Source organism: Notamacropus eugenii, chromosome 1 (genome assembly GCF_028372415.1).
Source record: "Notamacropus eugenii isolate mMacEug1 chromosome 1, mMacEug1.pri_v2, whole genome shotgun sequence".
Lineage (NCBI taxonomy): Eukaryota > Metazoa > Chordata > Mammalia > Diprotodontia > Macropodidae > Notamacropus > Notamacropus eugenii.
Window position 1 is genome coordinate 365,452,594 of NC_092872.1, and position 26,677 is coordinate 365,479,270.

The 26,677-nt window shown below is 40.4% G+C and overlaps 2 protein-coding genes across 6 annotated transcripts in view; one reads left to right on the plus strand and one right to left on the minus strand.

Annotated features, from left to right (window-relative positions):
* Nucleotides 1–25,283, minus strand: part of CDC25C (cell division cycle 25C) — a 46,744-nt gene extending 21,461 nt beyond the window's left edge. Inside the window, exons 1-9 of one of the 3 annotated variants that reach the window (XM_072630404.1) lie at nucleotides 25,212–25,283; nucleotides 22,915–22,967; nucleotides 19,631–19,830; nucleotides 17,297–17,391; nucleotides 16,103–16,148; nucleotides 14,538–14,571; nucleotides 14,317–14,406; nucleotides 12,694–12,792; nucleotides 12,069–12,215 (exon numbers count right to left, since the gene is read on the minus strand). In XM_072630404.1, the coding sequence (XP_072486505.1) occupies nucleotides 12,069–12,215; nucleotides 12,694–12,792; nucleotides 14,317–14,406; nucleotides 14,538–14,571; nucleotides 16,103–16,148; nucleotides 17,297–17,391; nucleotides 19,631–19,791 (672 nt within the window). In that variant the 5' untranslated portion in view covers nucleotides 19,792–19,830; nucleotides 22,915–22,967; nucleotides 25,212–25,283. Of the gene's footprint in view, nucleotides 1–12,068; nucleotides 12,216–12,693; nucleotides 12,793–14,316; nucleotides 14,407–14,537; nucleotides 14,572–16,102; nucleotides 16,149–17,296; nucleotides 17,392–19,630; nucleotides 19,831–22,126; nucleotides 22,393–22,914; nucleotides 22,968–25,211 lie in introns of those variants that run through there. The other 2 variants (XM_072630403.1, XM_072630405.1) reach the window with 2 other exon arrangements.
* On the plus strand, nucleotides 22,716–26,559 carry LOC140518337 (oocyte-specific histone RNA stem-loop-binding protein 2-like). 3 transcript variants are annotated; one of them, XM_072630413.1, is made up of 7 exons: nucleotides 22,766–22,834; nucleotides 22,920–22,987; nucleotides 23,430–23,525; nucleotides 23,639–23,743; nucleotides 24,804–24,977; nucleotides 25,221–25,341; nucleotides 26,008–26,559. In XM_072630413.1, exons 2-7 carry the CDS (start codon nucleotides 22,944–22,946, stop codon nucleotides 26,200–26,202), a joined length of 735 nt encoding a protein of 244 aa, XP_072486514.1. In that variant the 5' UTR covers nucleotides 22,766–22,834; nucleotides 22,920–22,943; the 3' UTR covers nucleotides 26,203–26,559. The 3 variants fall into 3 exon arrangements, with proteins under 3 accessions (XP_072486515.1, XP_072486514.1, XP_072486513.1); XM_072630414.1 differs by lacking the exon at nucleotides 22,920–22,987 and having other exon boundaries at nucleotides 22,716–22,834; XM_072630412.1 differs by having other exon boundaries at nucleotides 22,768–22,987.
* Nucleotides 26,560–26,677: the final 118 nt, after the last annotated feature.

The window sequence follows — 26,677 nt, forward strand, 5'->3', positions numbered from 1 at the left end:
AGGGAGAGAAAACAAATTTAACTATACTTTTCACTCCAAACTTACCAACTGGGGTTTTACATCAGCAATTAGGAATCCTTGAGTGGATTCATTTACCACAGGTAAAGAACAGAACATGTTCTCCTTATACAAACCTAGTGGCTAAGGTGATTTGGAAAAGCATACAGAGGGCACAAGCTCTTAGTGGTATGGACCCTGCAAGTATTTTTACTTCTTATACCTCTCAACAATTAGAAAAATGTTTTATGGAAGATGCAGATTGGCAAATTATAATTGGACAGGATTATCATTATGGCAATCCTGTGCCATTTGCTGATCAACTCATTGCATGGCCATAGTCTTGGTCAGACAAGCATTCTGAGTTGCCTGTAGTAGGGATCAATGTTTTTACAGATGCCACAAAACATCAACGAGCATCTTTATACATACCATCTGAAAAGAGGTTACAAATGTTTGAGACATCATTTACCTCTACTCAACAAAATGAACTATTTGCTGTGCTTCAAGCTCTTTTAATTGATGTCCTTATTAATATTATCACAGATAGTAAGTATGTATCAGGGTTAATACCCAATTTAGAGACTGCCTATATTCCTACACGTCAGGATTCTATCACACATCTTACCTTAGAAGCACAAAAGGCTATTAGAGGTAGATTTAATAAATTCCATGTTTTACATATTCGATCACATTCTAATTTACCAGGCCCCTTAACTGAAGGCAATGCAATTGCTGATGAAGACTTGCAAGTTTTTCATGTGGAGTCATCTCCAATATTAGCTCATTCCAAATTTCATTTGTCTGCACAATCTCTTAGACATTTATTTGGCATAACAAAAAGGGAAGCAAAGCAGATTGTAAAGGCGTGCACCCAATGTGCTCCGTTTCTTCCACCACCACCTATACACCCAAAAAATCCTATAGGTGACTGCCCAAATGATATTTGGCAGATGGATGTCACTCACTATTCGTCATTTGGACGTTCTCAATATATACATGTATGTGTAGATACTTTTTCAGGCTTTCTTATGGCAACTGCTCATTCCAGTGAAGCAGTCAAAGATGTGACAACTCACTTACTAGCATGTTTTGCTAATCATGGAGTGCCAAGATGTTTAAAAACAGATAATGGCCCAGCCTATATATCAGCTGCATTTAAAAAATTCTGCTATGAATTTTCCATCTATCATGTTACTGGCATTCCTTATAACTCTACAAGCCAAGCCATTGCTGAAAGGGCAAATCATTCCCTCAAGGTTTACTTGCAAAAACAAAAAGGGGGAATTACACAAGGCCCTCAGGCATCTCTCAATTTAGCCTTATACACATTAAATTATTTAAAATTTGATGATAAGAATCTTTCAGCAGCCATGAAATATGCTATTGCTATAAAAACATCAAGAGGAACTTCACTTCTAGAAAAAATACAAATAGAGAATGAAGGAAAACAGGCAACGTGGCATGATGCAGAAGAACAATGGCATGGTCCGGGAAAAATAATCATGTGGGGAAAGGGTTATGCTTGTGTTTCCACAGGAAAAGAGAAAGAACAGTGGGCCCCAGTACGCAGGCATCGGCTGATAGAAGAAAGAGACAAAGGGAAGAAAATCACAGGCCAAGAGACCGAGAGCAGCAAAGCAGAGAAAGAAGCTGGAAGAACAAATAAGGAATCTTTGTCTTCAAAATGAGGAGGTTGATTCTGTTTCTATTATTGACTCTTGGGGTCGGAGGACGTCCAACTCCAACCCAGGAGACAAGTGGGAATGCACATCATTGGACGTTCATCCCGAATCCTCTGTGGGTGAGGGTCATAAGATGGGGTGAAAAGATACCAACACCAGTATTACATGGCAGATTATCACACATGTTTGGGGGTGCAGGCTTTGAATTTATAGGTAAATCAAATGGTTCACAGCCAAGAATGAACTTTACTGGATTGATCGCAGGATTACCGCTGTCTTCAAAAGAAAGTTGATGGACGATGGACTGGCACTGCATGGGTTTTTAATAATATAGCGGCCGATATGACATGGTGTGTGAACATAACTCTGGGACATGAGACTTTGGGTTATCGAGGGGACTCTAGATTCTTTCACCTATGGACTTGGGTCATTGAGGGACAAGATATGGATCTAAAACAAGAAATAGGTTTGAGATACAGACCATATTGTACAAAAATGGATGGGGCATGAGATATGGGACAAAAACAAGAAATGATTTTAAGATCTGGACCACAATGTAGAAAGAAGAATGATCCTAATGTCTCCATTTATCGTAATTATTCAGGTTTCGTACCATTTGAAAATTGTCAGTCACATCAATGTCAACAGACTGTGTTACTCTTAGAGCATTATAATGAGAGCGTTATTTCCTGTCACAACCTATCGTATTTTGGGCCAGATCGCTATGTTTCAGGATATCCTAGTCCTAGATATGTTACTAATAAGGGTTCTTATACAGCAGGGATTGAACGGGTGATTGCCGCTATTGGGGGACAGACAGTACAAGGTTTTGTAGGACCATTTATTATTGTAGGACCAAACAGTAATATAATTACAAACCATAATAGAGGACTTTCAAGCATTCTTAATGAAAAGACCATTACTCAATAGAAAATTTGACTTTCAAACACAAGAATCAAGAGAAGCTTGAAAAGGTAAACAGGAAAGAGAAATCATAAGGGACTTACTAAAGTTGAACTGTTTATATTCCTACATGGAAAGACAATGTTTATAACTCTTGAGAGTTTTCTCAGTAACAGGGTAGCTGGAGGGATTATATATATAGACAGAGGGCACAGGGTGAGTTGAATATGAAAGGATGATACCTAAAAATATAAAATTAAAAGAGAGAGAGAGAGAGAACTATATTGGGAGAAGTAGAAAGGGATCAACAGAATGGGGTAAAATATCTCTCACTTAAAAGAGGCCAGAAAAAGTTTTTTCAGTGGAGGAGAAGGGGGGGAGGTGAGAGGGAAAGAGTGAACCTTACTCTCATTGGATTTGGCCTGAGGGAATAACATATACAAACTGGGTATGAAAATCTATATTACACTACAGGAAAGTAGGGGGAAGGGGTTAAGCAGGGGTGTGGGGGGCATGATAGAAGGGAGGGCAAAAGGGAGGAGGGGTAATTAAAAGTAAACATATTTGAGGAGGGATAGGGTCAAAAAAGGGAATAGAATAAATGGGGGGCAGGATAGGATGGAGGAAAATATAGTTAGTCTTTCATAACATGACTGTTATGGAAGTATTTTGCATGATTACACACATGTAACCTATATTGAATTGCTTGCCTTCTCAATAGGGGTGGGTAGGGAGCGGGGAGGAGAGAGAAGTTATAACTCAAGGTTTTAAAAATGAATGTTAAAAATTGTTTTTACATGCAACTTGGAAATAAGACATACAGGCAATGAGGTATAGAAATCTTACTTGCCCTACAAGAAAATAGAGGGGAAGAGGATAAGAGAAGGGACGGGTGTGATAGAAGGGAGGGCAGACTGGGGGAAGGGGTAATCAGAATGCACGCTGTATTGGGGTGGGTAGAGGGGAGAAAGGGGGAGAATATATGGAACTCAAGATCTTGTGGAGGTGAATATTAAAAACTAATAAATAAATAAATAAAAACATTTTGATAAAGAAAACACACAATCTCCTCAGCCTGACATTTAAGGCCTTCACCTCTCTAGTGTACCTTTCCAGACTCATTTCACATTATTTCTCCTCACATACTCTATTTTGCAGTCAAATGCCGTCCTCTGAGAATTTTGCATTCCATTTCCCACCACCATACCTTTTCACAGGCTGTACCTATGCCTGGACTGTGCTCCTTGATGTCTTTCAGAATTCCTTCAAGACTCAATTCAAGTGTTACTCACTATTTAAAGCCTGTTATGATCCCTCCAGTTGTTACTGCTCTCCCCTTCTCGTATTAACTTGTGTTGACATATTGTATATCCCAGTAGAATTTAAGTTACTTGAGGAAAAGGACCATTTCGTCTATGTACTCTTTGCACCCAACATTTGGTACTTTGTGCTTTGGTAAACACCTAATAAATGTGTATGGAATTGAACTAAATTAGCTAGAATCTTGTATCAATCAATCTTATATCAATCTTTTTACATTCTACCTTAAGGGAAAAGAAATACAAGAAAAAAATTTTGGAGCTCATTCCCAAATCTTCCGAGCTAGAAAACATACCAGAAAAAAATCCAATGGGGAAATCCAAGAAAAAAAAATCCAAGTGAGTCATTTTTTCCAGTCAGAGTAAGCATAAGGAGACAGATGAAGGGTCTGTAGTCCCTGTGGATGGAGTCTAATCCAGAAGACCACTGGCAGAGCACTACATAGCAGAGAGAACCTGTGATATGAGAAAAAGAGGAGGTCCAAGACTTGACCTCAGGCAGGGTACAGAAATATGTGCTGATTAACAGCTCCGTTGATCACTACCCAATTCAAAGTCACAAATTCAGAGTGCTCTAAGGAGGGAACCTGTGCCCAGAGGAGGCCTTCCTGAGTAGTAGCAGGCCCTGGGCTTTGTACTTAGAAAAGATCAAGTTCAGAAGCAAGTAGCAATGAAGTGGTGACTCAGGAGCAGAGCAGGGAAGAGTTCCAACTTCTAATCCAGTCTCAAGAGCCTTCAGAAGAATAAAGCAGGACAAGAAACTCAGACCAAAAGAAAGTCTACAGTTCTATCACTCTGTACCCACAAAGCTTTCCTGACAGTGGCTAAGTGCAGCAGTTGCTCACTGTTGCTTAGATCCAAACCCAGGTCAAGAACTTGGAGAGTTCAGACCAGGGAAATAGTACATAGATCTTTCTCCAGGAGCAGATCATATTGAGAGCACTGGAAATTTGCAGGGTCCCAGCTTCAGTTGTCCCTGAGAGCCTGGGATAATACATTACACAATAATCCAAGAAAGCAGCAACAGGACCAGCATAGACATTCCCTCCAGAAGTGCAGAAAGCCTGGTCCTAAAATCAAGTTTGAAGTCATAGAAGGGGATGGGAGAATGACTTAATACACAAATCTAGAAGAAGAAAATGACTCCAAAGTATGCAAAAGTAAATCCTCAAAGAAAAAAAAACATTTGGGCACAAATTCAACTGGAATTTATGGAAAATATGAAGAAAGACTTAAAAAAACTCAAAATTTTTAAAATAAAATGAGACCACTGAAGAAAAAATTAGAGGAGAAATGAGAACAATGGAAAAAGTACTGGAAAGGAAATAAAGAGCTGTGGCACAAGAGGTATAAACTTTGCCCAAGAAACAAACTCCCTAAAAATTAGAATGGACCAGAAAGAAAATAATGATTCCATGAGACAACAAGAAATATTAAAACAAAATCAAAAGACCAAAAAAAAAGAAGAAAATATAAGGAATCTCACTGCAAAAACAACTGACCTGGAAAACAGACTGAGGAGAATAAAATGTAAGAATCATTGAACTATATAAACACTATGCCCCCTCCCCAAATGCAGACATCATACAGTAATATTAAATAAAAGCTTGCTTCATTTTTCTTTCTCCCCCCAACAGCCTTCAACTTATCATATTCTGCTAATTAATCCACACATACTCCTATGTTTCTACATTTTCAAAACACCAGATGTATCCATTATCAACAAATCCTAAAGAATGTTTATCCTTTTGGAAGGTCATTGGCAATCCTCATCACCTCTATTGTCCTGCTCTTTGCTTCTTTTGATCTCAAGTCCATGACATTCAGCTTTATCATGCTATCCAAGTTTCACTGCTACTTCTTCCCTGGACCTGTTTCTACTTTAACACCCTAGCTCACCTTTTTCTTCTCTACCCTGAACTCTACCATCATCCTTACCAAGAAGTCACTATCTGTTATCTTCTTTTACTGCCTCCCTCTACAAAACTTCATCTCTATCTCCTCCAAAATAAACTGTTGCTGTTCTGTCATGTCTAGTGTCACTAGCCTGGCACAGTAGACCTTGTCATCATACAATACTACTACACTACTGTGATCTCAAAGTGAATGTTTCCTGTCTCTTTTACATACTATCTCTCTCCCATCTCTTAACACCCCTTAAAGCACGCTTTTCTACCCACATGGGAGCTTCCAATTACCCAATAATTCCCACTTACTGACTTCGTTAGCTCCCTGACAGGTATACCTTGGAGATATTACAGGTTCTGTTTCAGACTGCTGCAATACAGTGAAGATTGCAATAAAGTGAGTCATACAAGCTTTCTGGTTTCCCAGTGCATGTAAAAGTTATGTATACTATACTGCAGTTTATAAAGTATGAAATATTATTATGTCTAAAAAAATGCACATACTATAATTAAAAAATGTTTTATTGCTAAAAAATGCTAACCATCATCTGGGCCTTCAGTGAGTCAATCTTTCTGCTTGATGTTGATGGCTGCTGACTAATGTGATGGCCATCAGAGTGATGGCCTAGCTTTTGGCATTATTCGGTTTTTGATATGCCTTCCTCTTTAAGCTTAATCTTTTCTAGTTTTTTATTTAAATTGAGAGATATGTGGCTATTTCTTTCCCTTGAACACTTAGAGGACATTGTAAGGTTATTAATTGGCCTAATTTCAATATTGTTTTGTCCCAGGGAATAGAGAGGCTGTAAGAGAGGAACAGAGATAGGGAAACAGCTTGTTGGTGCAACAGTCAGAACACATACAACATTTATTAAGTTTGCTGTAGTTCATGACACCCCAAAACAATTACAATAGTAACATCAAAGATCACTGATCACAAGCCACTACAACAGGTATAATAATAGTGGAAAAGTTTGAAATATTGCAAGAAGTACCACAATGTGAGCACACACTATTGGAAAAATGTCACTAATAGACTTTTTCAACCCGAGGTTGCCACAAACCTTCAACTTGTAAAAAACACAATATCTACAAAGTGCAATAGGGTGAAGCACCATAAAACAACGTATGCCTGTATACGACTCCCTCTTTAACTCTGATTGAATATACTGCTTCATTATTTCATGTGAATATATCTTATTTCCATAACTGAACAGCAAATTTCTCAAGGGTCATTGCTTTGTATCTTCCTCATTGATAAACAGAACTATGAACACAGCAGGCACTCAGCAAGTATCTGCCAAACTAATTCTTTAAACCACAGAATCCATTGACCAAAGGTATAAAGTTGGAATGGAAAGTAAAACTACCCAACAACTGTACAGGGTCTCTGGAATTTTATAAACTATTAGACCTAAGTATTCTTTCCAGAGATAGAAAGAAAATAGAATTAGAGGATATAACATGAACTACTAGAGTTCATGTAGGGAGCATACCCAAGAGTAGAGATTTCTTTGACAAGTTTAACTCTTTGTTGAGGTTAATTCCTTGTTTTCTAGGTTTACACAGATGGAGCCTTATTTTGACACTGATGATATCTCTATGAGGAGGTATAAATGTGCTTTGTCCTAAGAATGACTGAGTTAAACACACTTGTCCAATAAATATCTCATTCCTAAAGTTAAAACCTGAGCTATACCCACGGATGGAGCCTTTTTTAAAAAAGTTTTATTGAAGTCTTCTATTTCTTATATCATTATAGTTATCCCCATTATCTCTCTCCTTCCCAGAGTCATCCCATATAATAGTATTTTTTAAAGTGTAAAAAAAAAAATCAGCACAACTGATTAATATATTGAAAAGGTCTGAAAACATGTGCAATGTGTGACACCAGTGGATTTCCTACCTCTAGACATAACCCAGACAAAACCTTCCTCCCCATCCCAGGCAATCGGGGTTAAGTGACTCGCCCAGGGTTACACAGCTAGTAAGTATCAAGTGTCTAAGGTGGAATGTGAACTCAGGTCCTCCAGACTCAAGGGCTGGTACTCTATCCACCGTGACATCTGGCTGCCCTTATACACATAACCTTTTAAAAGGGACAAGATGAGCCTGGAGAGAGAGAGGGAAGCTAGTCACAGGGATACAGGTCCTTGGAGGCAAGCCTTCTTCTCCATGTGGTCCCTACAAGGTCCTTTGTACACTAAGAGAGCATTTGGTCTGTGACCTCAGAGACAGCAATGAGGCAAGCCAATGAAGCTGCAGGAATTGGAGTCAGCAGCAGGGGAACAGCTTCCACGGCAAAGCGATAGAGCAGTTGCTAGAACAGTAAGGCAGTGGCCACTACATGGAAAAGGAAACCAGGGATTTTCTTCTTAATTAGTACAGTGAGTTCCATGGAGCCCGTAAGTGCAGAGAGAGGGATGTGTGGGGATATGTTGACTCTAGCAGTCCTAAGTGTCTTTCCCTTGTGGAGAATACAGGGGCTAAACTCCAGGGTAGAACCAAAAGTTTGGAAGAGCCTATGATCCCTCTCCCCTTCCTCCAATGGGCCCCACCTCCCATAGTGACCTATATAGGTCTTCTGATATGAATTAGTACCCTGGGGTGAAGTTCATCTTCAAGGTGGAGTTAACTCAGCAATGTCTAGAATAAGGAAAGTTCATACCTCACAAAAAACCCCAACACACCTGAACAAAGGTTTCATCTGCCATAACATTGTTAATAAGTGGTTAACTTTGTAAAGTGAATTTTATGTCCTTAAGGAAACAGAAGAATGATTCAAGAGGGAATCGTCCTGGGCATAACCCCTACATACATTCCATTTATTACTGCAATTGTTGGACTAACGACAATTCAGAATTTCATCTGAGTCAGATTATATAGGTGAGTTCTGGGACTATCTGGGTCATAGTATCACAAAAAGATCTAAAGCTGGACAGGATCTGAGAGGCTGAGTTCAAACCCTTCCTTTTTGTAAATGAGAAAGCTGGGGCCCACAGAGGCTAACTGGCCTATCCAAGGTCACACGTTGAGTTCGTCCTTCATTTTCAAAGAGGACCATGACATCAGAGAAATGATGACATGACTTGTACTTTGTTTTGAGCGAGGGAGGGATGTGCAAGGTCACCAGTCTCACTTTCTCCTCCTGAGTCATCTGGATCCAGTGACCAGTTATCTTTCTTCCTTCCTTCCTTGTCTTCCTTAAAAACCTTAGACCCAATGCACTCTGAAACCCACAGATTGAACAACAATGGGTCCCTGCCCAAGTTCCACTAAATGGCTGTTTTTGGACCCTCCTGGCTTAGAGTGAATGTCAATAGTAACTTTTTTTGGTCAAAACAACAACCCCCTCTCCCATATCTCCAACATTTATCATCTTCCTGTTTTGTCACGTCAGCCAATCTGATAGGTGTGATGTAGTGCCTCAGAGTTGCTTTGATTTACATTTCTCTAATCAATAATGTTTAGAGCATTTTTTCATATGACTATAGAGAGCTTTAATTTCTTCCTCTGAAAACTTTGACCATTTATCAATTGGGGAATGACTAATTCTGTGTTGGTGGAGCAGTGAGTTGATCCAAGCATTCTGGAGAGCAATTTGGAACTATGCCCAAAGGGCTACAAAAATGTGCATATCTTTTGACCTAGCAATATTGCTTCTAGGCTGATGAATATCTGGTCACTGGATCCAGATGGCTCAGGAAGAGAAAGTTAGGCTGATGACCTTGCACAGCCCTCCCTCACTCAAAACAAAGTCAAGTACAAGTCATGTCATCATTTCTCTATGTCATGGTCTTCTTTGAAAACATAGGATGAACACAACCTGTGAGTAGACTGAGCTGCCTGAGTGGGGACCTAGCTAGCTGGGTAACCTAGCTCATCCTCTCCCTTGTCTCCCTCTCCTCTTCCTTTGGGGTTTACTGGCTAAATGTCCTTCCTTCCTTTCCTCCTTCCTTCTTTCTTTCCTTCTCTCTTTGCCTCCTTCCTTCCTTGTCATTCCCCAAACTTTAAACACAGTGCACTCTGAAGCCCATTGGTTCAACAATAGGTTCCTGTCCAAGCTCCACTTACCAGCTGGCTTAGAGTGATTATCAATAGTAACAGTTTCTGTTTCCCTCCCAGTTTGATTTTTTTTTCTTTTGCTCATTAAAAGGACCATTCCCTGACCAGTTCTTAAAAAGACCTATCCTCCCCATAAGTGAGTACATGAAAAGGCCTAGCCTAAAAAGGCCAAGGTCTCCCATTGCATCCTGGTCCATCTCCAGTCATCAAAACAAAGTCAAGTGCAAGTCATGTCATTTCTCTGAGGTCACGGTCTTCTTCAAAAATGAAGGACGAACATGCAACCAACAATCGCTTCTAGGACTGTATCCCAAAGAGGTCATAAAAATGGGAAATGGACCCTCACGTACAAAAATATTTATAGCAGTTCTCTTTGTGGTGACCAAGAACTGGACATTGAGGGGATGTCCATCAATTGGGGAATGGCTGAACAAATTGTGGCATATGAATGTAATGGAATACTATTGTGCCATAAAAAACGATGAACAGGAGGACTTCAGAGAGGCTTGAATGGACTTATATGAACTGATGCTAAGTGAAATGAGAAGAACCAGAAGAACCCTGTACACAGTAACAGCCACAGTGTACAAGGACTGTTCCTCGTAGACCTAGCCCTTCAGAGCAATGCAGAGACCTAAACATTCCCAAAGGACTCTTGCCAGGCCTAGAGGCCTGTGTGGGCTACCCGAGTCTTCTTACCTCACCTCCGAGGTCTTCGGTTGGCCAAAACCGGATGCTCATATGAGAGAAAGGACGTTCCAGAGTCGAACAAGGGTTGAGCTTTATTTCAGGGTCTAGTTACAAGTGCAGGGGGGTCTTCCTTAGGAGGAAGAGGGGGAGATTTCCTAAGGAGGCTAGGATCTTAAGGGATTGGAAGTAGAAGTACAAGCGGGGAGAGAGGGGGAGGGGAGAGAGGAAAGAAGAAAGCGGAGCCTACTGTCCTCTTGGCTCCTCACGTGCTAAGAGAGCTTTCAGGCTTCCTCAATCCTACTTAACCTTCAGCCACACAGTTTGCATCTGAATACCGTGCTGTTAGATAACAATAGTGTGCCCAGATCCGGGACGACCTCGAGGGCAGGGAGACTCCACCCATCACGTATCTCCCGGGGAGAGGCGGAAATACCCGAGCTAGCCGAGCTAGCTCAGTCTGACCTTCTCGAATCCCCGCTGTTCATGGAGGGCCTCGTAAGACTCTAAGATTTAGAAGTCCCACTTTTACCCGCCCGAGACCGTCCACACGGAATTGAGCTTCCAATCCCAACAGACTCTTGAGACAAAATGACATCCACGTACAGAGAAAGAATACAGAATGCAGAATGAAGCAGAATATTTTCTTTTGTGTTATATTTTGGTTTGTTTTTTCTCATGGTTCCTCCCATTCATTTTAATTCTTCTATGCAACATGACTAATGGGAAAATGTGGTTAATAAGGATGTATGTGTAGCACCCATATAAAATTGCATGCCTTCTGAGGAAGGAAGGGGGGAGGGAAGGGGAGAAAATCTAAGACTTACGGAAGTGATTGTAGAAAACTGAAAACAAATAAATTAATTTTTTTAAAAAATGGAGTACTAAAAAAAATAAATAAATCCTGTAGACTTAAAAAAGAAAGAAACAACAACCCTGAGGCTCCAGCCCCTTCCAGCCTGATTTGTTTATTTATTTATTCTTTTCTATTTAAAGGGACCATCCCCAGGATACTTTTTAAAGAGGCCTATTCACTGAATGGGCATTACCTCACTTTAAGTGAGTACTTGAAAAGGCCTTAGCCTAAAAGGCCAAGGTTTCCCATAACATCCTGGGGTGTCTCCAGTCATCCTGATAACTATCTGGTCACTGGATCCAAGGTCACCCAGCTATATATCAGAGGAGGGATTAGAAGCCAGGCTCCTGACTGGAGGATTATCCCAGGACATTCCTCATTAAAGTAAATGATGTTTAAGTAAAATATCCACAGTATTCCACTCTATCCCGATGACTTCAGGCATTGAGAATCATGGAATGACAGATTTAGAACTGGATCCCTGGGGGCCTTAGTAAACATCTTGAATCTTCACCTTTTAAAGAGGAGGAACTTTGACCCAGAACAGGTAAATCCCTTGCCCAAGATTACAGATGTAGTAAGGGACAAGGCCAGGATTTGAACCCAGGTTCTCTAGCTCTCCTTTCACTATACTTTCAAGAGTCTTTACCTTGGCTTCTTGCTCTTTCAGGAAAACCTCCATTAACTCAAGTGAAGTCTCCCCTGCACAGCCTTCCTCCCCATCCTGATGCAGTGGAATCCTGGTAATGGGGCTTCCCAGATCATTCATTTCCCCTTCCACAGAGTTTCTGCCATCCTGTCAAGAAAAATGATATCATAAGAAACCAACTGGCACAGCCAGAGACCTAAAATCTGAAGCATGATAACTGCACTAGCTACTTAAAATATGTATGGCCACTTTTCTACTGGGCTGGAAATAACACAAAGTTTGAATTCTGATCTAAAAGAAATGTGAGAGAATAAAAATAAATCAAATCACACTCTAGATCATTTCCCCATCTATGAGACACTGTACATCATCTTTAAATTAAGACTGAAAGGTCTAAGATGGTTATCTATTATTTTGAGTCCTTACTGATTCTGAGATGTGATTCAAGCTGATGGCAGTTGTGTCAGTAATTATCTGCTCTGCCTAAACTGTTTGCTCTGTTAGCCTTGTCCCACTCCCACTCCTCCAGACCAGTTTGAAATAACTAAATGTGTAATGAGTCCAGGTCTTCCAGGAGGTATACTCCTTTGCAGATGATCATCAGGCCCAGAAAGCTAACACTTACCAGTAGAGAAAGAGGAGACAAGAGCGGTCTTCTTGATCTTTCTTGAAGCCTTAAGGACCTGAATTTCGGCTGTGGAGGGTATTCCAAAAAGCTGTTCTCCTGCACACAAAAACAGAAGAGCTGGTATTGAGTTGGGAAAGAGTGAAAGAGAGGTGCTAGCAGGCTTGACCCTGCTTCTCATTTTACTCTATAATGGAACAAATTATTCCTTTCCATTTTCCACAGCATATAAACATTTTAAACACATCTTTTAGTTCCTTAGACAAACATTTTATGACACTATGGGATGTGAGTGCATTTTGGATGCTAATTTTATCATGACAGAATGATATACTCACAAGCTAAATAAGGCTATAGAAAAGAAGGGTGCCTGGTAGTAGAAAGGAAAGAGTGAAATAAAGAACCTATTGAAAAGAGGTAGCAAAAAGGAGCTAAAATCTAAAAAAGGGGATGCTAGAAAAGGATGAGAAAATTTGAGGTCAAAGACACTGCCTTGGGTAAGAAGGCCCAGGGAAATGGATCAAAGAGATATTAGTCAAGACATTCTGGGGAGCAAACAACTAGCTTAGTGCTCATATAGCTGTGGAAACTGTAAGATTTGTGCTTGGGGTCCTAGTACAGAAGACAGAGCTTCATCAGAACAAGTTTGAAGTAAAAAAGTCAAATTTGCATATTAGACCACACCAAGCAGTGTCTGTGACTAAGTTAAACCACTGTTAATCTGCTTTTCTGTATAGGTTCATCAATTTCTCCCCTTCCAGTACAGGGAGCACCCTTAACAACTGAATGAACCTGAGGTTCTTTCTGGACCTGCAGCACCAATGTGCAAAGGGAGAGGCTTCAAGTGTAAATTTACAAACTAAAGAGAAAACAAGGATAGGGATTTAGCCCTGTTACTTCATTAATATAAGAAGTCACAGATGAGAAAACTCCCTCTACCATGCAGGTCCATTTAAAGAGGACTTCAAAGAAGCTCAGCCAACTCTTCATTTCCCATTGCTGTTCTCCTTGGATTTGACTCCCCTGTCATAATGCCACTGCCTCCCCCTCCCCACCAGGTACCTTCCTCCTCCTCCTGCATCTCCCTTTTAGCTTCCTTCCTAAAAGCTGTCTTCACCTATGTAATTGTAAGCTCCTTGAGGGCCAGGACTATCTTTCCTTCTCTTACTGTATTCAGAACTTAGCATAGTGCCTGGCACATGATGAGTGCTTTAAAAAGATTTATAGTATTGTGTCATATTCAGGAATTGTCTTAAGCACTGGGGAACAAAGTGACTCGCCCAGAGTCACACAGCCAGTATGTGTTAGAGGCAGGACACAAGGAAAATTCCTTATATTTCCTTAGTTGGAAGCAGAAAAGATTAGCAGAAAACACAGGTGCTTCTATTTGCTGGTGTCCATCTCCAACCAGAACAGGGGACAGGAATGGTAAGCTCGCCAGGCAAGCCTCCATTCAGCAACTCAGGTGGCACCATGCTCACACAAATACTAATTTCCACTCAAGGGAAAGTGATTAGTGGAGCTCTCCCTCCCCAAAATACTTGGAGAAAAGGCAAAAGCCCCAAACCATTGAGTTTGTGAGCAAACTGGCTGGTCCCTTCCCCATTCACACTGAATACTTACATTTTCTTTGTCTGATGAGGAGTTACCTGTTGCATCTGTCTTTTGGCAAAAGGAACCAGGAGCAGTGGGAGTGCTACATAGTAGCTGTGCCTGGAAGAGATCCAAAGGGCAGTTTTGGAGGGATGCTGACCCACATGCAGCATTCTAGAGCTACAGTCTGATTAGCTCACCCAGCCCCCATCTCCTATGAGAAACAAACCTCATAAAAAGCCGATACTCACAGGGATGCATTTCCTAATATGCTGAGGATGATCCCTGCAAAGGACAAATTAGAGGTCAGTGAACCCCTCAAACCAAACTCCTCTTCTTTTACCATTTGGAAAATTCCAAAATGCTTCCTTTTCTTCTATCATAGGTACTCTGGACTGAACCTAGCCCCTTCTTGATCATCACCTGACATGGTAGTATTATATGTGATATCTGAGGGATAAGGCTATTCTCAAGTATTTTTTTCTTTCATCATTTCATTTGAAAAACTATATGCATAGTCATATCTCAATGATGAGTCATTCTGAATCATTTTTTTAAACTTTATTTTTAAATAAATTTTTATTTGTATTTAAACTTTATTTTTAAATAAATTTTTAAACTTCATTTCACTGGTGTATGAAATGCTCAGTGAGGAAACTTACTCTACCAATTCAGGTCACAAAAATTGCTTACTAATTTACAGTCTGGGGCAGGGATAGGTTAAGTGACTCATTCAAGGTCACACATGCATTCTACATCAGGGGCAGAACCTGAATGTAGCTTTTCCCAACCAAAGTCAACTCTCTATCACCTCTTATGTACTTATCTTGGACTACTTGTAAATTTTCATATATTTTCTTTATTGTCTCTATACTATTACCATCTATTCCAATTTCATACTTGGCCTTTGCCTGAACTCTTCACATTTTAAGCCAGTCTTGTCTATACTACACTGGTTGGCCATGTAAAACAAATGAAGGGAAAAAAAATTAAGATTTTCATATGTGTTAATAAAAATTTAGTGTACTGAACAATAGTATACAATTCACCTAAATAATTAAGTGGCAAGTTCTGAAGGGATACAGACTTCTAGGTCCTTTTGCCCACTGCCCCCTGGAGAAGCAGCCAAGTGAAATATAAAGGCTTATAGGACCAACGGAGGTAAGAGACCTTAGAAATAATTTGGTACAACGCCCTAATTTTACAACTGAGAAAAATAAGGCCCAGACAAGTTAAGTAAATTGTTCTAGCTCACATAGATTGTAAATAGAAGAGACAGGTTCTCAATCCAGATCCTCCTGAATTCAACTCCTTTGCTCTTGACACTGTAATTACTTTGCATTTGCTGAGTACATCCACGCTAAAAAGAGGTCACCTGGAATGTGCCAGGTAGCAAGGGGAAGGAAACTGATTTGCCATTAAAATTTACACCTGATAATCCATATGGAAATACAAGTATAACACTGTTTTTCATATTCAAAGATAGTATGACACCAATGACTAGTTGTATCTATGAATAAAAAGATCTGAAGTCTTTTCCACACTGCATATATGCTATAATATCTTTCATTTTATTGCATTCTTATGATATCAGTATTTTAATTATGCCTTGTTTCAGGAGTGGGGAAAACTTGAAAAGAGAAAAGCATTTAGGCCATAAACACCACCTGCAACCTAAAGTGAAAATTTCTTTATTTTACAAAATTCCTGAAAAAGATAAAATCCAAGCTGTCCCTTAGAGAACCTGATATGATTAAAAAAAAAAAAAAAGCTTGAAAGTGGAGGTATTTAATAAGTCCCAGGACTAGTAACTTACATTTCAGCCAACTGTACTTCCTGAGGTCCTGAGGAATTCAAGTTACCTGTAACCAGACAAGAAGAATCCATGACAAGCCAGCAAAATCTTCTGGCTCAGTGTTTTCGAACTCTAGCACTGAGATACATTAGTATACCACAAAGATGTCAATGGCATGTCACAAGTTAGTTTTCCTCATAAGTCAAACTCAAGTTGCTCCTTTCTTTGCCCATGTGCTACTCCCATTATTAATCTATATCACTGATAATTCACCCTCTAGAATGGACACCAAATTAGGAGTTAGCCAAGCATAAGTAGCATGCAACTATTCAGAAGCAGCCCAATTCAAAACAACTAAAGGATCACTATTGCTAGGTTCTATGTATACAGGTTCTATGTATGCCTTGTCAGCATACCCATTATTTTCTATTTTTTTATACCCATTATTTTTAAAAACTGAATTCCCCATTCCCTTTAAACACAGCACAAAATGTGAGCTCACTGACAATAGAAAGTATCCTTTTTATACCAGTATTTCCAGCACCTAATATGGAGGAGTCCACATGGTGGACTTTTGATGAAAGTTTAACAAATGACCAATTTTCATCATTATCAAGTTTCATCTAACACATTTCTTCCTCCAACTAAGTATTCTATGGTAATCTTGTAAATTTCCAAGTGTGTCATAAAAAGAAAAAGCCTTACAAACACCTATGGATGTTTTCCACAGGAAGGAAGGGAAGCTACAGAATTCAGGAAATCTAAAAGTAGATCAAATACTGGGATGAATTCTGAAGAAAATAATCTTCAGTCTAAAGGACAGAAATCTTCCACAAATATCAGGTTTTGGTAAAAAAAAAAAGGGGGGGGGAGGGGTCTCTTTGCTATCGACCTACTCAGTTCTTTAGAAACTACTGCAGCACTAAACCAATCTCACCTGGGTCACTGGCTTCTCACTGTCAATCAATCAAGAAAAATTGGATTCTCTTCCTTGAGTTAGTGCCACAAGTATTAATTGTTATTATTGTTCCTTCTTAGACACTGCTTTGAGCATGTCAAAATATTTTAGAGAGCCTTCCTAATTCCCCTCAGATAAAATTTCTAGTTTTTTTCCAAGTTCCTTTACCAACTTTCCCCATCTCAGTTCTTCTCTTCTATCCTTAGATACAATTAAACTATCCTTCCTACAGACATCTTTTTGTCTCTTCTTCCTACCAGTTTCATCAAGGTCTGGCGATGTGGTAAGTTGGATGGCAGCCGTCTCCTCAATGCTAATATTTGACAAGTCAAGGCAACGCTTTGGAGTTGCTCTGCAATCATTAAAAAAACAATATCAAAATCCTTGTTAGAATGTAACCTCCTCAAAGGCAGGGCCTGTGTCAATGTCTTATTTTGTAACACTCCAAAGTATCTCTGTGTTCAGTGGATGTAGAGATGCTATATAAAGAACCAGTTTTGGTAAAATTCAAGAAAAAAGAGGATCTATTTACACAAAAATATTTATAGCCAAACACTGGAAACTAAGGGACTGTCCTTCTAGTGGGGAATGGTGAAACAAATTATTGTATGTGACTATAATGCAATATTACCATGCCATAAGAAATGATGAAACAGACGACAGCAGAGGGAACTGCAAAGACTTTTATGAACAAATGCAGAGCAAAATGAGCAGAAGAGAAGGATAATTTATACGATGATAACATTATAGAGGAAAACTCTTAATGACATTAGAACTCTGATCAATGAAGATGAAATATGACATTTACCTCCTGACAGAGAAGTGATGAACTTAAAATACAGAGAGAAGGAGACATACATTTTTGGATATGGAAAATATGGGAATTTATTTTGTTGAATTATGTGGATACATATTGAGGGTTTTGTTTGTTTTTAGCTTGCTCAATGGGGAGGGGAGTAGAGAGAAAAATTGACTAAAAAAAGTTTGAAACATAAAGATAACAAAAAAAACGTTCAGTGTCCAAAATCAGATCATATTATTGGCTCTCCAAATTCTACAGAACTACCAAAGGACAGAAAAACTGAAGTGAATGACAAAACTAAGAAAAACTCTCATTTCTACACTATTCTAATAGTTAGTATCTCTTATTTGATTATTAAACACTCCCCCCTCAACATCATCACCGGCCAGGATTCAATTTAACTCAACAAACATTAAGCCTCTGCTATGTGTAAATCACTGGGTCAGACTTTGAGGACACATATACGGTTGGAGATTTTTGAAAAGGGAAGTGACAAGATCAGATCTACATGTAAGAAATACCAATCTGGCAGATATGAGGAGAATGGAATGGAGATGTGTGTGTTCATCCTTTGTGGCCAAAGAAGACCATGCCATCAGAGAAATGATGACATGACTTGCACTTGACTTTGTTTTGAGTCAGGGAGGGCTGTGCAGATCACCAGCATCACTTCTCCTCCACAGCCATCTGAATCCAGTGACCAAATATTCAGGATGACTGGAGATGACCCAGGATGCAGCAATTGGGGTTAAGTAACTCGCCCAAGGTCATACAGCTAATGAGTGTCAAGTGTCTGAGGTGAGATTTGAATTCAGGTCCTCCTGACTCCTGCATTGGTGCTCTATCCACTGCACCACCTAGCTGCCCCTGGAATGGAGATGAGAGACCCTAAGAAGGAATCAGGGTACTATTACACTTGATCTGTCATTCCCAGATAGCTATCATCCTACCTCTCACCTCCCTTTCATGGCCTTCATCATCTCACACCTAGACTATTGCAATAGCCAACAGAAGACTGGTCTTCCTGATCTTGAATCCTTCTCCCTCCCAGTCCATCTTCCCCTCAGCTGTCAAAGTGATTAAGGTGCAGGTCTGACCATGTCATCTTCCCACTCAATGGTTCCTTATAACCGCCAGGATCAAATATAAAAATTGTCTGTTTGGCTTATAAGCCCTTTTTAATCTTTCTAGTCTTCTTACACCTTATCCCTCTCCACATACTCTGCAATCTATCAGTACTGGTCTCCTTGCTATTCCTACCAAATGAAACTCCATCTCCCTACTTCATACATTTTTATTGGTTGTTTCTCATGCTTGGGACATTCCCTCTTCATCTCTGTCTCCTGATTTCTCAGAAATTATCAACAATTTACACTACACACACACATCATGTTTGTACATAGTTATTTGCATGTTTTCTTCCCCATTAGACTGTGAACTCCTTGGCAGCAGCAACATTTTTGCTTTTCATTTATCTCTATCAATTAGCATGTTGAATGGCACTACAGGAACTTACTAAATATTTGTTGATTTGATTTGAATATTGCAATAGTCCAGGCCAGAGGCAATGAGGTTCTGAACTACAATACTAGAATTGAGAAGGTTTGGATGTAGAGAAAGGAACAAATGAAAGAGTTGCTGCACAGGTAGAATCAACAAAATGTGGCACCTGATTGAATAAAGGGGATGAAGGAGAAGAGTTAGGAATGAGTGACTCCAAATGTGAGCTATCTGGACCAGCAAACAAATATAAGAAATAGTAAAGGGAAGTAGTGAAAAATGGATTTACCCTGTTAAAGAACTGAGGTTTCCAGAATCAACAAGGAACTTGCTAGATGGGGTCTTGGGATGTTCTGAGTTAAAGGAAAAGGAAGCATCTTTCTCTAGAAGCAAGTTCAACTTCTCTCTGAAGTTCGACCTGAAGCAGGATCTGAAGGCAGTCTCAGACATGGCCTCAAAAGAATCTTATCCTGGGGAAAAAATGAGTCCCTGAAAATCAAAGAGAAAACATACCTCAACCAGATATCCAACTCACAAGTCATAACCCTCTTCTCTTGTGTATTCCCTTCACCCAAATTACCCATCAAGAAGACAGCAACCACTAAGATCAACAGTAGAACCAAAAAGAAAAATCAATAGTCCCCAGTTACCAAAAGGAATGGGCAACATGCTACTAGAGTGAAAAGATCACTGGATTTGATGTCAGAAGACCTGAGTTGCAGTAAAGGATCCTACCATTCTCTATTTGTGGGACCTGTGGTCAAGTCCCTTCCCCTCTCTGAACTTCAGGTTTCATATTGTTAAAATGAAAATAATAACGTCTGACTTACTCCACAAGGGTCTTGTGAAGAAAGTATACTCTGTAAACTCTAAATTGCTACAGAATGAGAGTTGACTAGGAACACAGGCTAGAACCAAAACAAACTCTCTGCTGCCAAAGGTTCAGAGCTTTCTTCTCTCCAGGGTCGACCCCTTAAAAACACTCTGGATATTGTGTGAGGACTAAACATGGTATAGTATAAAAAAATTTGAATTTGGAATCAAATTACTATTTACTGCCTGTTATTTACTATACTTATGATCTTGGGCACAAGTCACATCCCTTCACCGAGCCTCAGATTTCCCCTCTGTAAAAACAAACGGGCTGGTGAATGGAAGATTGTGTAATTGTACTAATCAAGTTTGGTCAAGAGATAAGAAAAAATACACCTCTCTCCCTTCTTAGAAGGGGCTGATGTTCTGAGCCAGCCCAGTGATTTAGGCTTAGAATTGGAAGATATTATCTAATCATAAAATACAATATAAATGATTAAAGGCAAAAGTTAAAAAGGATACAGTTCCTAAGGTTTAAAAAAGATGGTAATCCACCCAACAACCTTTCACAAAAAGGAAACCACAGGCCCTGAAAAATAGGAATTCCACTAAAAATCTTCCATACCAGCTCCCCATTGGCTGGGCCCCAGACGGCTAAGAAGCCAGACTAATGATAATCTCCAGAATGGTTTCCCCAATTAGCTCAGCCTATATAAAACAGGTGTTGCTCATACCACAATGGGGGACCGTGGGTGTAAGAATATTGAATACATATGGTGTCAGGTTTGATTGATACATTAGTTTTGTTCAACTGCATTCTAGGGGCCCTTCCCTGCCCTGTCCCACCCCTTAAGTTTTTACCTTCACTTTCTACAGGTGAAATAGAAAGTTAGTTTCTACTGCTGGAGACCAATGGTTACACAAAACAAATACATGATTATACATTGTAATGTCAAAACACAGCTACACCTTTCAAAAGGTTAGAATAAAGGTGGGTGGTGGGAAGTAACATCCATTAGGAGGCTGTTCGCACAAATTTATCAAAATTATATAACAAAAAGTTTGATCGTTGACATTTATTCTTTCATACTTGCTTTTCTGATATACTATACATTCTCTTATTGTTTAGCTCTCTAAAGGTGCTCCTGGCCAATAAAGCCACCAACTTCGTCATTGGAAAAATCCTTTTCCCTCTCTCTTAGTTCACTTTAGTTAGTACTTTAGGACATTAGCCACGTGTATTTACTTATATGCATTTAATCTCACTTATGAGGACAGGTATGTTATCCTGATGTAATAGATTGAGGTTTCTGACTAAAACCAGAGGATGGAGTGCTGGTTAAACAAAGAAGTACATGAATATATGAGTGCACCATAAGAAACAATGTATTAAGAATTCAGAGAAGCCTTCGAAGATTCGTGAGAAACTATTTAGAATGAAATAAGCAGTACTAGGAAAATAACATACTCACAATGAATTTAACAACATAAATTTAAAGTAACAAAACCATAAAATGAATAATTATAATGACCTACTGAAGGACTGAGAAAATGCAACTCCTCTTGCTCGAATAAGTGAGGGAACGCAGCCTGCTGCCCATATCATTAAATTACATGTAGATTTATACACATTCACCAGGAACTTGGATGTGCGGGCTTGTTATAGTGATGTCTCCCAGGGAAGGGAGGTGATATATTCCTAAGCGGAGGTGATGAGGTATAAACCAGTGATTGAAATAAAATATGAGAGAAATGAACCAGGTATTGACAGTAGCCGCTCACGCTTAAATAGATAGTGCTTTACCTAGTGCTGTTTAATCCTGACTATCCCGCGAGGGAGGTAAGCAAGTACAGTTCCCATTTTCCAGACCAGGGCACCGAGGTCTTCCCCCGGTAAAACGAGGGATAGATCAGGGAATCTTACAGATCCCTTTCGGTTCCTAAAGCTAGGATCGAGACCAGGCAAACATACCTGCTTAACTCCGGGGATAGGAGGGCGTGTAGGGGGGAAATTGTGGCGGATGTACAAAGAAGGACAATTCTGGCAGGAGGTAGCAGACAGGAGCGTGCGCCGGATCCGTGCCTCTACTCCCCGGGACCTCCAGGGTAGGACCGGGAGCTATAAGTCAGGACGCAGCCCAACAGCTCGCCACACCTAGAAAGTTCAAACCTTCCGCCTGCCCCCAGAGCTGCGCGAGGAGCCTCCCGGCCAATCGCCGAGCACCTCCTAGAAGTCCCACCCCCAGACGCCTCCTGACCAATGGCCGTGAGTCTTCCCAGCGAATCCCACCCTCCCTCCCCGCCCCACCACGCGCGCCTCAGCCAATCTAATCTAGTCTGTAGACCCGCTCGCTGTGGCGTCACCTGCTGCTAGGCAGGACCCAAACTCAAAGAGATGGGCGGGACTCGGGATTGGGCGAATCTTCCGAGCAAGCGCGAGTCGGCGGCGGATTGGCTACGAGGTTACGGCGAAACCCGAGCTAAACTCCGCCTTCCGGGGAAAATCGGATACATGATTGGCTCATGCTTTGGCCATTCATCCCGTCCGCCCGGACCTCGCCCTTCCCACGCCTTCCACCCGGGAGATTTAAATCTCCACCCCCCTCACCCCCTCCCTTCGCTCCCTCTCGCCCCGCCCTCACCAGCTTATTTCTTTTGAATGGTGAATTTGAAAAACCTGGTGAGTGCAGGTGAGGGTTTCTGGGCTGTTTTATTCCCCCTACCTTCCTTTTCGCCTTAGCTAATGCACCGACTCCTCACCTTAGTGCTCTGAGAGGTGATGCGATGAAATGGAGAATCTGCCTTTAGAAACTCTGGAATTGAGGAGAGAGAGGTGTGTATTGGGGTGTGCAGGTTCTCCATTCCTTCCTTGGAAAGGAGTAGGGGAACGAAGGGCTTTTCCTGCTGCTGTCCAGTTTCAACTATTGTAGCCTGACCTCTCCTTTTTGCACCTTTCCGTGCTCTAAGCACGTATGGTATCGTGAATGACTGACTACCTCTGTCCTACCAGACTGTAGTTAAAAAAAACATCCTGAAAGGAAGAGAGTGTGTCTTATCTGAGCTCGATCTCCCCCAGGACCTGCAAACAGTAGGTGCTTAATAAAAGTCCAATGTAAGTTCGTTTGCTATTTATTGAAGCTCTGAGGATTGTGGAGGGTGTTTTAGAGATGTGGACACTAATTCAATCTGGCTGTCCAGGATCCAGATGAAGGATGTGTTTCTTTGGAAAAAGCACAGCAATCACCTAGTCATTCTGATACCTTCTTTACTTATAGAACCGATAAGAACATGCTTGGGCTTGGGAATTCTTCCTCTGGAGTGAAGATGGTGAGTGTGGGAGTCAGCACAGAGAACAGCTGCAGAAGGTGCAGGTGAGTTATGGAGTCTGGCAGATGGAGTGAGATGGCCGCAGTGTAAAGAGATGTTTAAGAACATTTTATGTTTTTCATAGCTATTTATTGATAGGACATTTATTTCTCCACAGGCAGGATGTAGAAACAGATGAGATTGTTCTTCGAAGGAGACAAAAGCAGATAGACTATGGGAAACGAACAGCTGGTTACCAGTGCTTCTCACAGCAAGTCCCTAAGTAAGAGCAGAGGGTTTGGGGATGGACAACATTTATCCTTTGAAGAACTGAAAATATCTTTTACCATCAATTGTTATCAATTAATACCAAGTCACCTTGATATTCATATTAGAATGCCTTAAGAAAAATTAGGAAGCCTATCAATTAATCTTGCTATTTTCTAAACATCTTTAAGCATTCTACATGGTCTATAATACTTGTTCTGATCTTGTTAATGGCTACCTTGTCTTCCTAAACCTTCTCATCACTTGCCTTTCTGCATCTTTATAAATAGAATCTTCTATTTAAAAATATTAGGCTAAACTTTCCTGGACTTATTCTGTCTCTTCTCTTAGACTTTGAACATGAGTCAGTACACTGTTATTCGTCAGTAAGGGAAGGCATTTTAGAGGGGTTCAACTTTGCAAGTAGCATGGTATAATAGAAAGAGTGGGGAATTTTGAGTCAGAGGACCTGAGCTCAAATTCTAGCCTTATTTACTGTAACTCATGTGGTCTTGTGTACAAGTCATTTAATATGCAAGTATTTATTAAGTGTCTACTATATGTTAGGTAGAAATGAAATAGTACCTTCCGTCAAGGCCCTTATGTTCTGAAGACAACCTGTACACAAAAGTATACAAGGTAATTTTTTTTTTTAGCGGGGGGAGCTGAAGGGCATAAAAACTTCATGTAAAAGGTGGACTTTGACCTTTGCTTTGAAGGAAATTAAGGATTCTGTGAGGTAGTGGTGAGGTAGGAGTGCATTCTAGGGATGGGATATAGCTACTGCAAAGTTCCAAAGCTCAGTCTCAGTTTTATCAGCTATAAAATGAGGGATTTGGTCTAAGCAGTCTCTGAGGTGTACCTTTCAGCTTTAAATCTGTGAGCCTATGAACATTGTTCTAAAGTTAGTCTCTGATACCTGCAAACAATTAATGAACTATGTCCAACAATGCTGAAGAATTCTTTCTTCAACTAGGCTGATTCTCAGTCATGCCAATAACACAGGAGCACTAAGCCTCTTCCATCTATTTATAGGTGTCTTTGACCATAATTTAAGATGTTCATTTTATCTCTAGGGCAACACGGCAGTCAGGACTTCACCCTCAAACACCTGACAAAAGCCGAAGGTACAGCCGACGTTCCTGGGATGCCCAGATCAGGCAATGGCGACGAGCCCTACATGCTTGGGATCCTCCCAGTCAGCCTTTGCTGTTCAAAGAGAATGATATGTGTTCTTGTACCTGGCTACAGTGAGTTGTGGGATTTGAGTTCTAAACCTTCTCTTCCTTTGACAAAAGCTAGGGTATAAGAGAAAGGACAAGGGCCAAAGTTTCTTAATGGAGTCATTGTAATGATACCTGAACCCTAGACTAATCTAAACCTTTTTCTTGCTCCCAGTTCTGAGAACAGCTACCTATATAAAAAATGGGTCTGCATTGGTCCTGGTTCATTCTGCCTTTGTTTCTTCTCCTAAATAAATATACCTTTGCTAGGCAGGGAGTGGAGAATATTTCAGGGAGCATGGATTCAGGATCTTCAGATGACTTCTTGAAAGGCTGGCTCAGTGTTCTGACTCCCCTGTGGAATCTAAATCAAGACCAAATGAGAACCCAGGTAGGTTCATAGGAACAGTATCAAAAGAGTTGTCTTTCAGGGTGTGGGTATATTTCATAATGAACAAATAAATCATTTTATTTATAATAATTTATAATACATGTTGTGTATTACATATTACATATAATAATTAATAATATATGATAATTTTATATAATAATTTATAATAAATAAAATATTACTTCATAATGGCTGAATTAAGGCTGAGTTCAAAACAGGTGTATACATACTAGATAAACTGGGGTTGGGATAGTTAACTGGGAATTGGAACGAGTAGAGTTTTCTTTTTATGCAAACAAGTCAATGATATATTGATCAGAAAGCTTAAATATGGAAATTAAACAAGTGTGGTGGGAGAAAGCAAGTATCTCAGAGCCCTAATTTTAGCCTCTGCCCCATAAAGTTACATTATCTACAAGCGTACTACCTTAAACTTTAGGAAGAATTGTCTGTTTAATACTTCACAGTCTGATCCTTACCAGGGTTTTACTTTCTGTTGTAAAATGTTTGCGGTTATTCTCTAGGAGTGGGGAAAAGGGGCATAATGAAGATCCTAATGAGTACTATTCCCTCCAAGCTAAGCTACCTCTGAGAAAAACAGGGAGGATAGATAGCTATTGTCTACCTACCTCTTGAAAATGGGCCCTTTCCCCTCTCTCTTTTCAGTTTGACATCTTGGCTCTTATCACCTCACTTCCCTGTCTCCAGCTGGAAGCTCCCTGTCACTGGCTATACTGCTTGGGAGATGGAAGCCACCTACCACTTTCAGTGTTGGGGCATGTGGAGTGTGCTGAGAAGACAAGGCCTTTAGGAAATTGGGCAGGGAGGCTGCCCAGCTTTCTGGGGCAAGACCCTCATTGACCCTTGATGAAGAAAATGCCCCCTATTTAGCTTAGTGTCCTGCCTTACTCTTTTTTTTCTTCTTTCCTGTTCCTTCCCTGTTTTACAAACTTGCCAGCCTGCAATAAGAAAGCCCTTCTCCACTGGCTCAAATTTGGGTTAAAATCACTTCTCTACCCCTTTGCCTCTCTGATGGCATGACTGTGGATTCATTTATTTCCCTTGGCATTCATTCTCAAGTCTCTGTCCCTGTTTTCCTCTATTTTAGCCTCTTTCATCTAGGTCTTTCTTGGGGGGGATGAGTTTTACTCGTAACTTGTGCAGTTACTTCAGACTGAAATCCTGTGGCTTTGGTGAAAGAATAGCCCTTTCCTCTCACTGACCACTCCTGCTTTATGGACAAAGAAGGTCTTTGCGAGGGTCTGACCACTTCTACACAAAGAATGAAAAGCGGGGTTTGATAGAGGAGTCCTGAGGGCGCTTCCTCTAGAATACA

Excerpts from the sequence above, each read along its gene's own strand:
- LOC140518337 (XM_072630413.1), top strand. The coding sequence starts at position 22,944 with ATGGAGAATCTGCCTTTAGAAACTCTGGAATTGAGGAGAGAGAG. Across the intron at positions 22,988-23,429 it reads CTGGAATTGAGGAGAGAGAG|AACCGATAAGAACATGCTTG; the intron begins GTGTGTATTGGG and ends CTTTACTTATAG. Across the intron at positions 24,978-25,220 it reads TGTTCTTGTACCTGGCTACA|GCAGGGAGTGGAGAATATTT; the intron begins GTGAGTTGTGGG and ends TACCTTTGCTAG.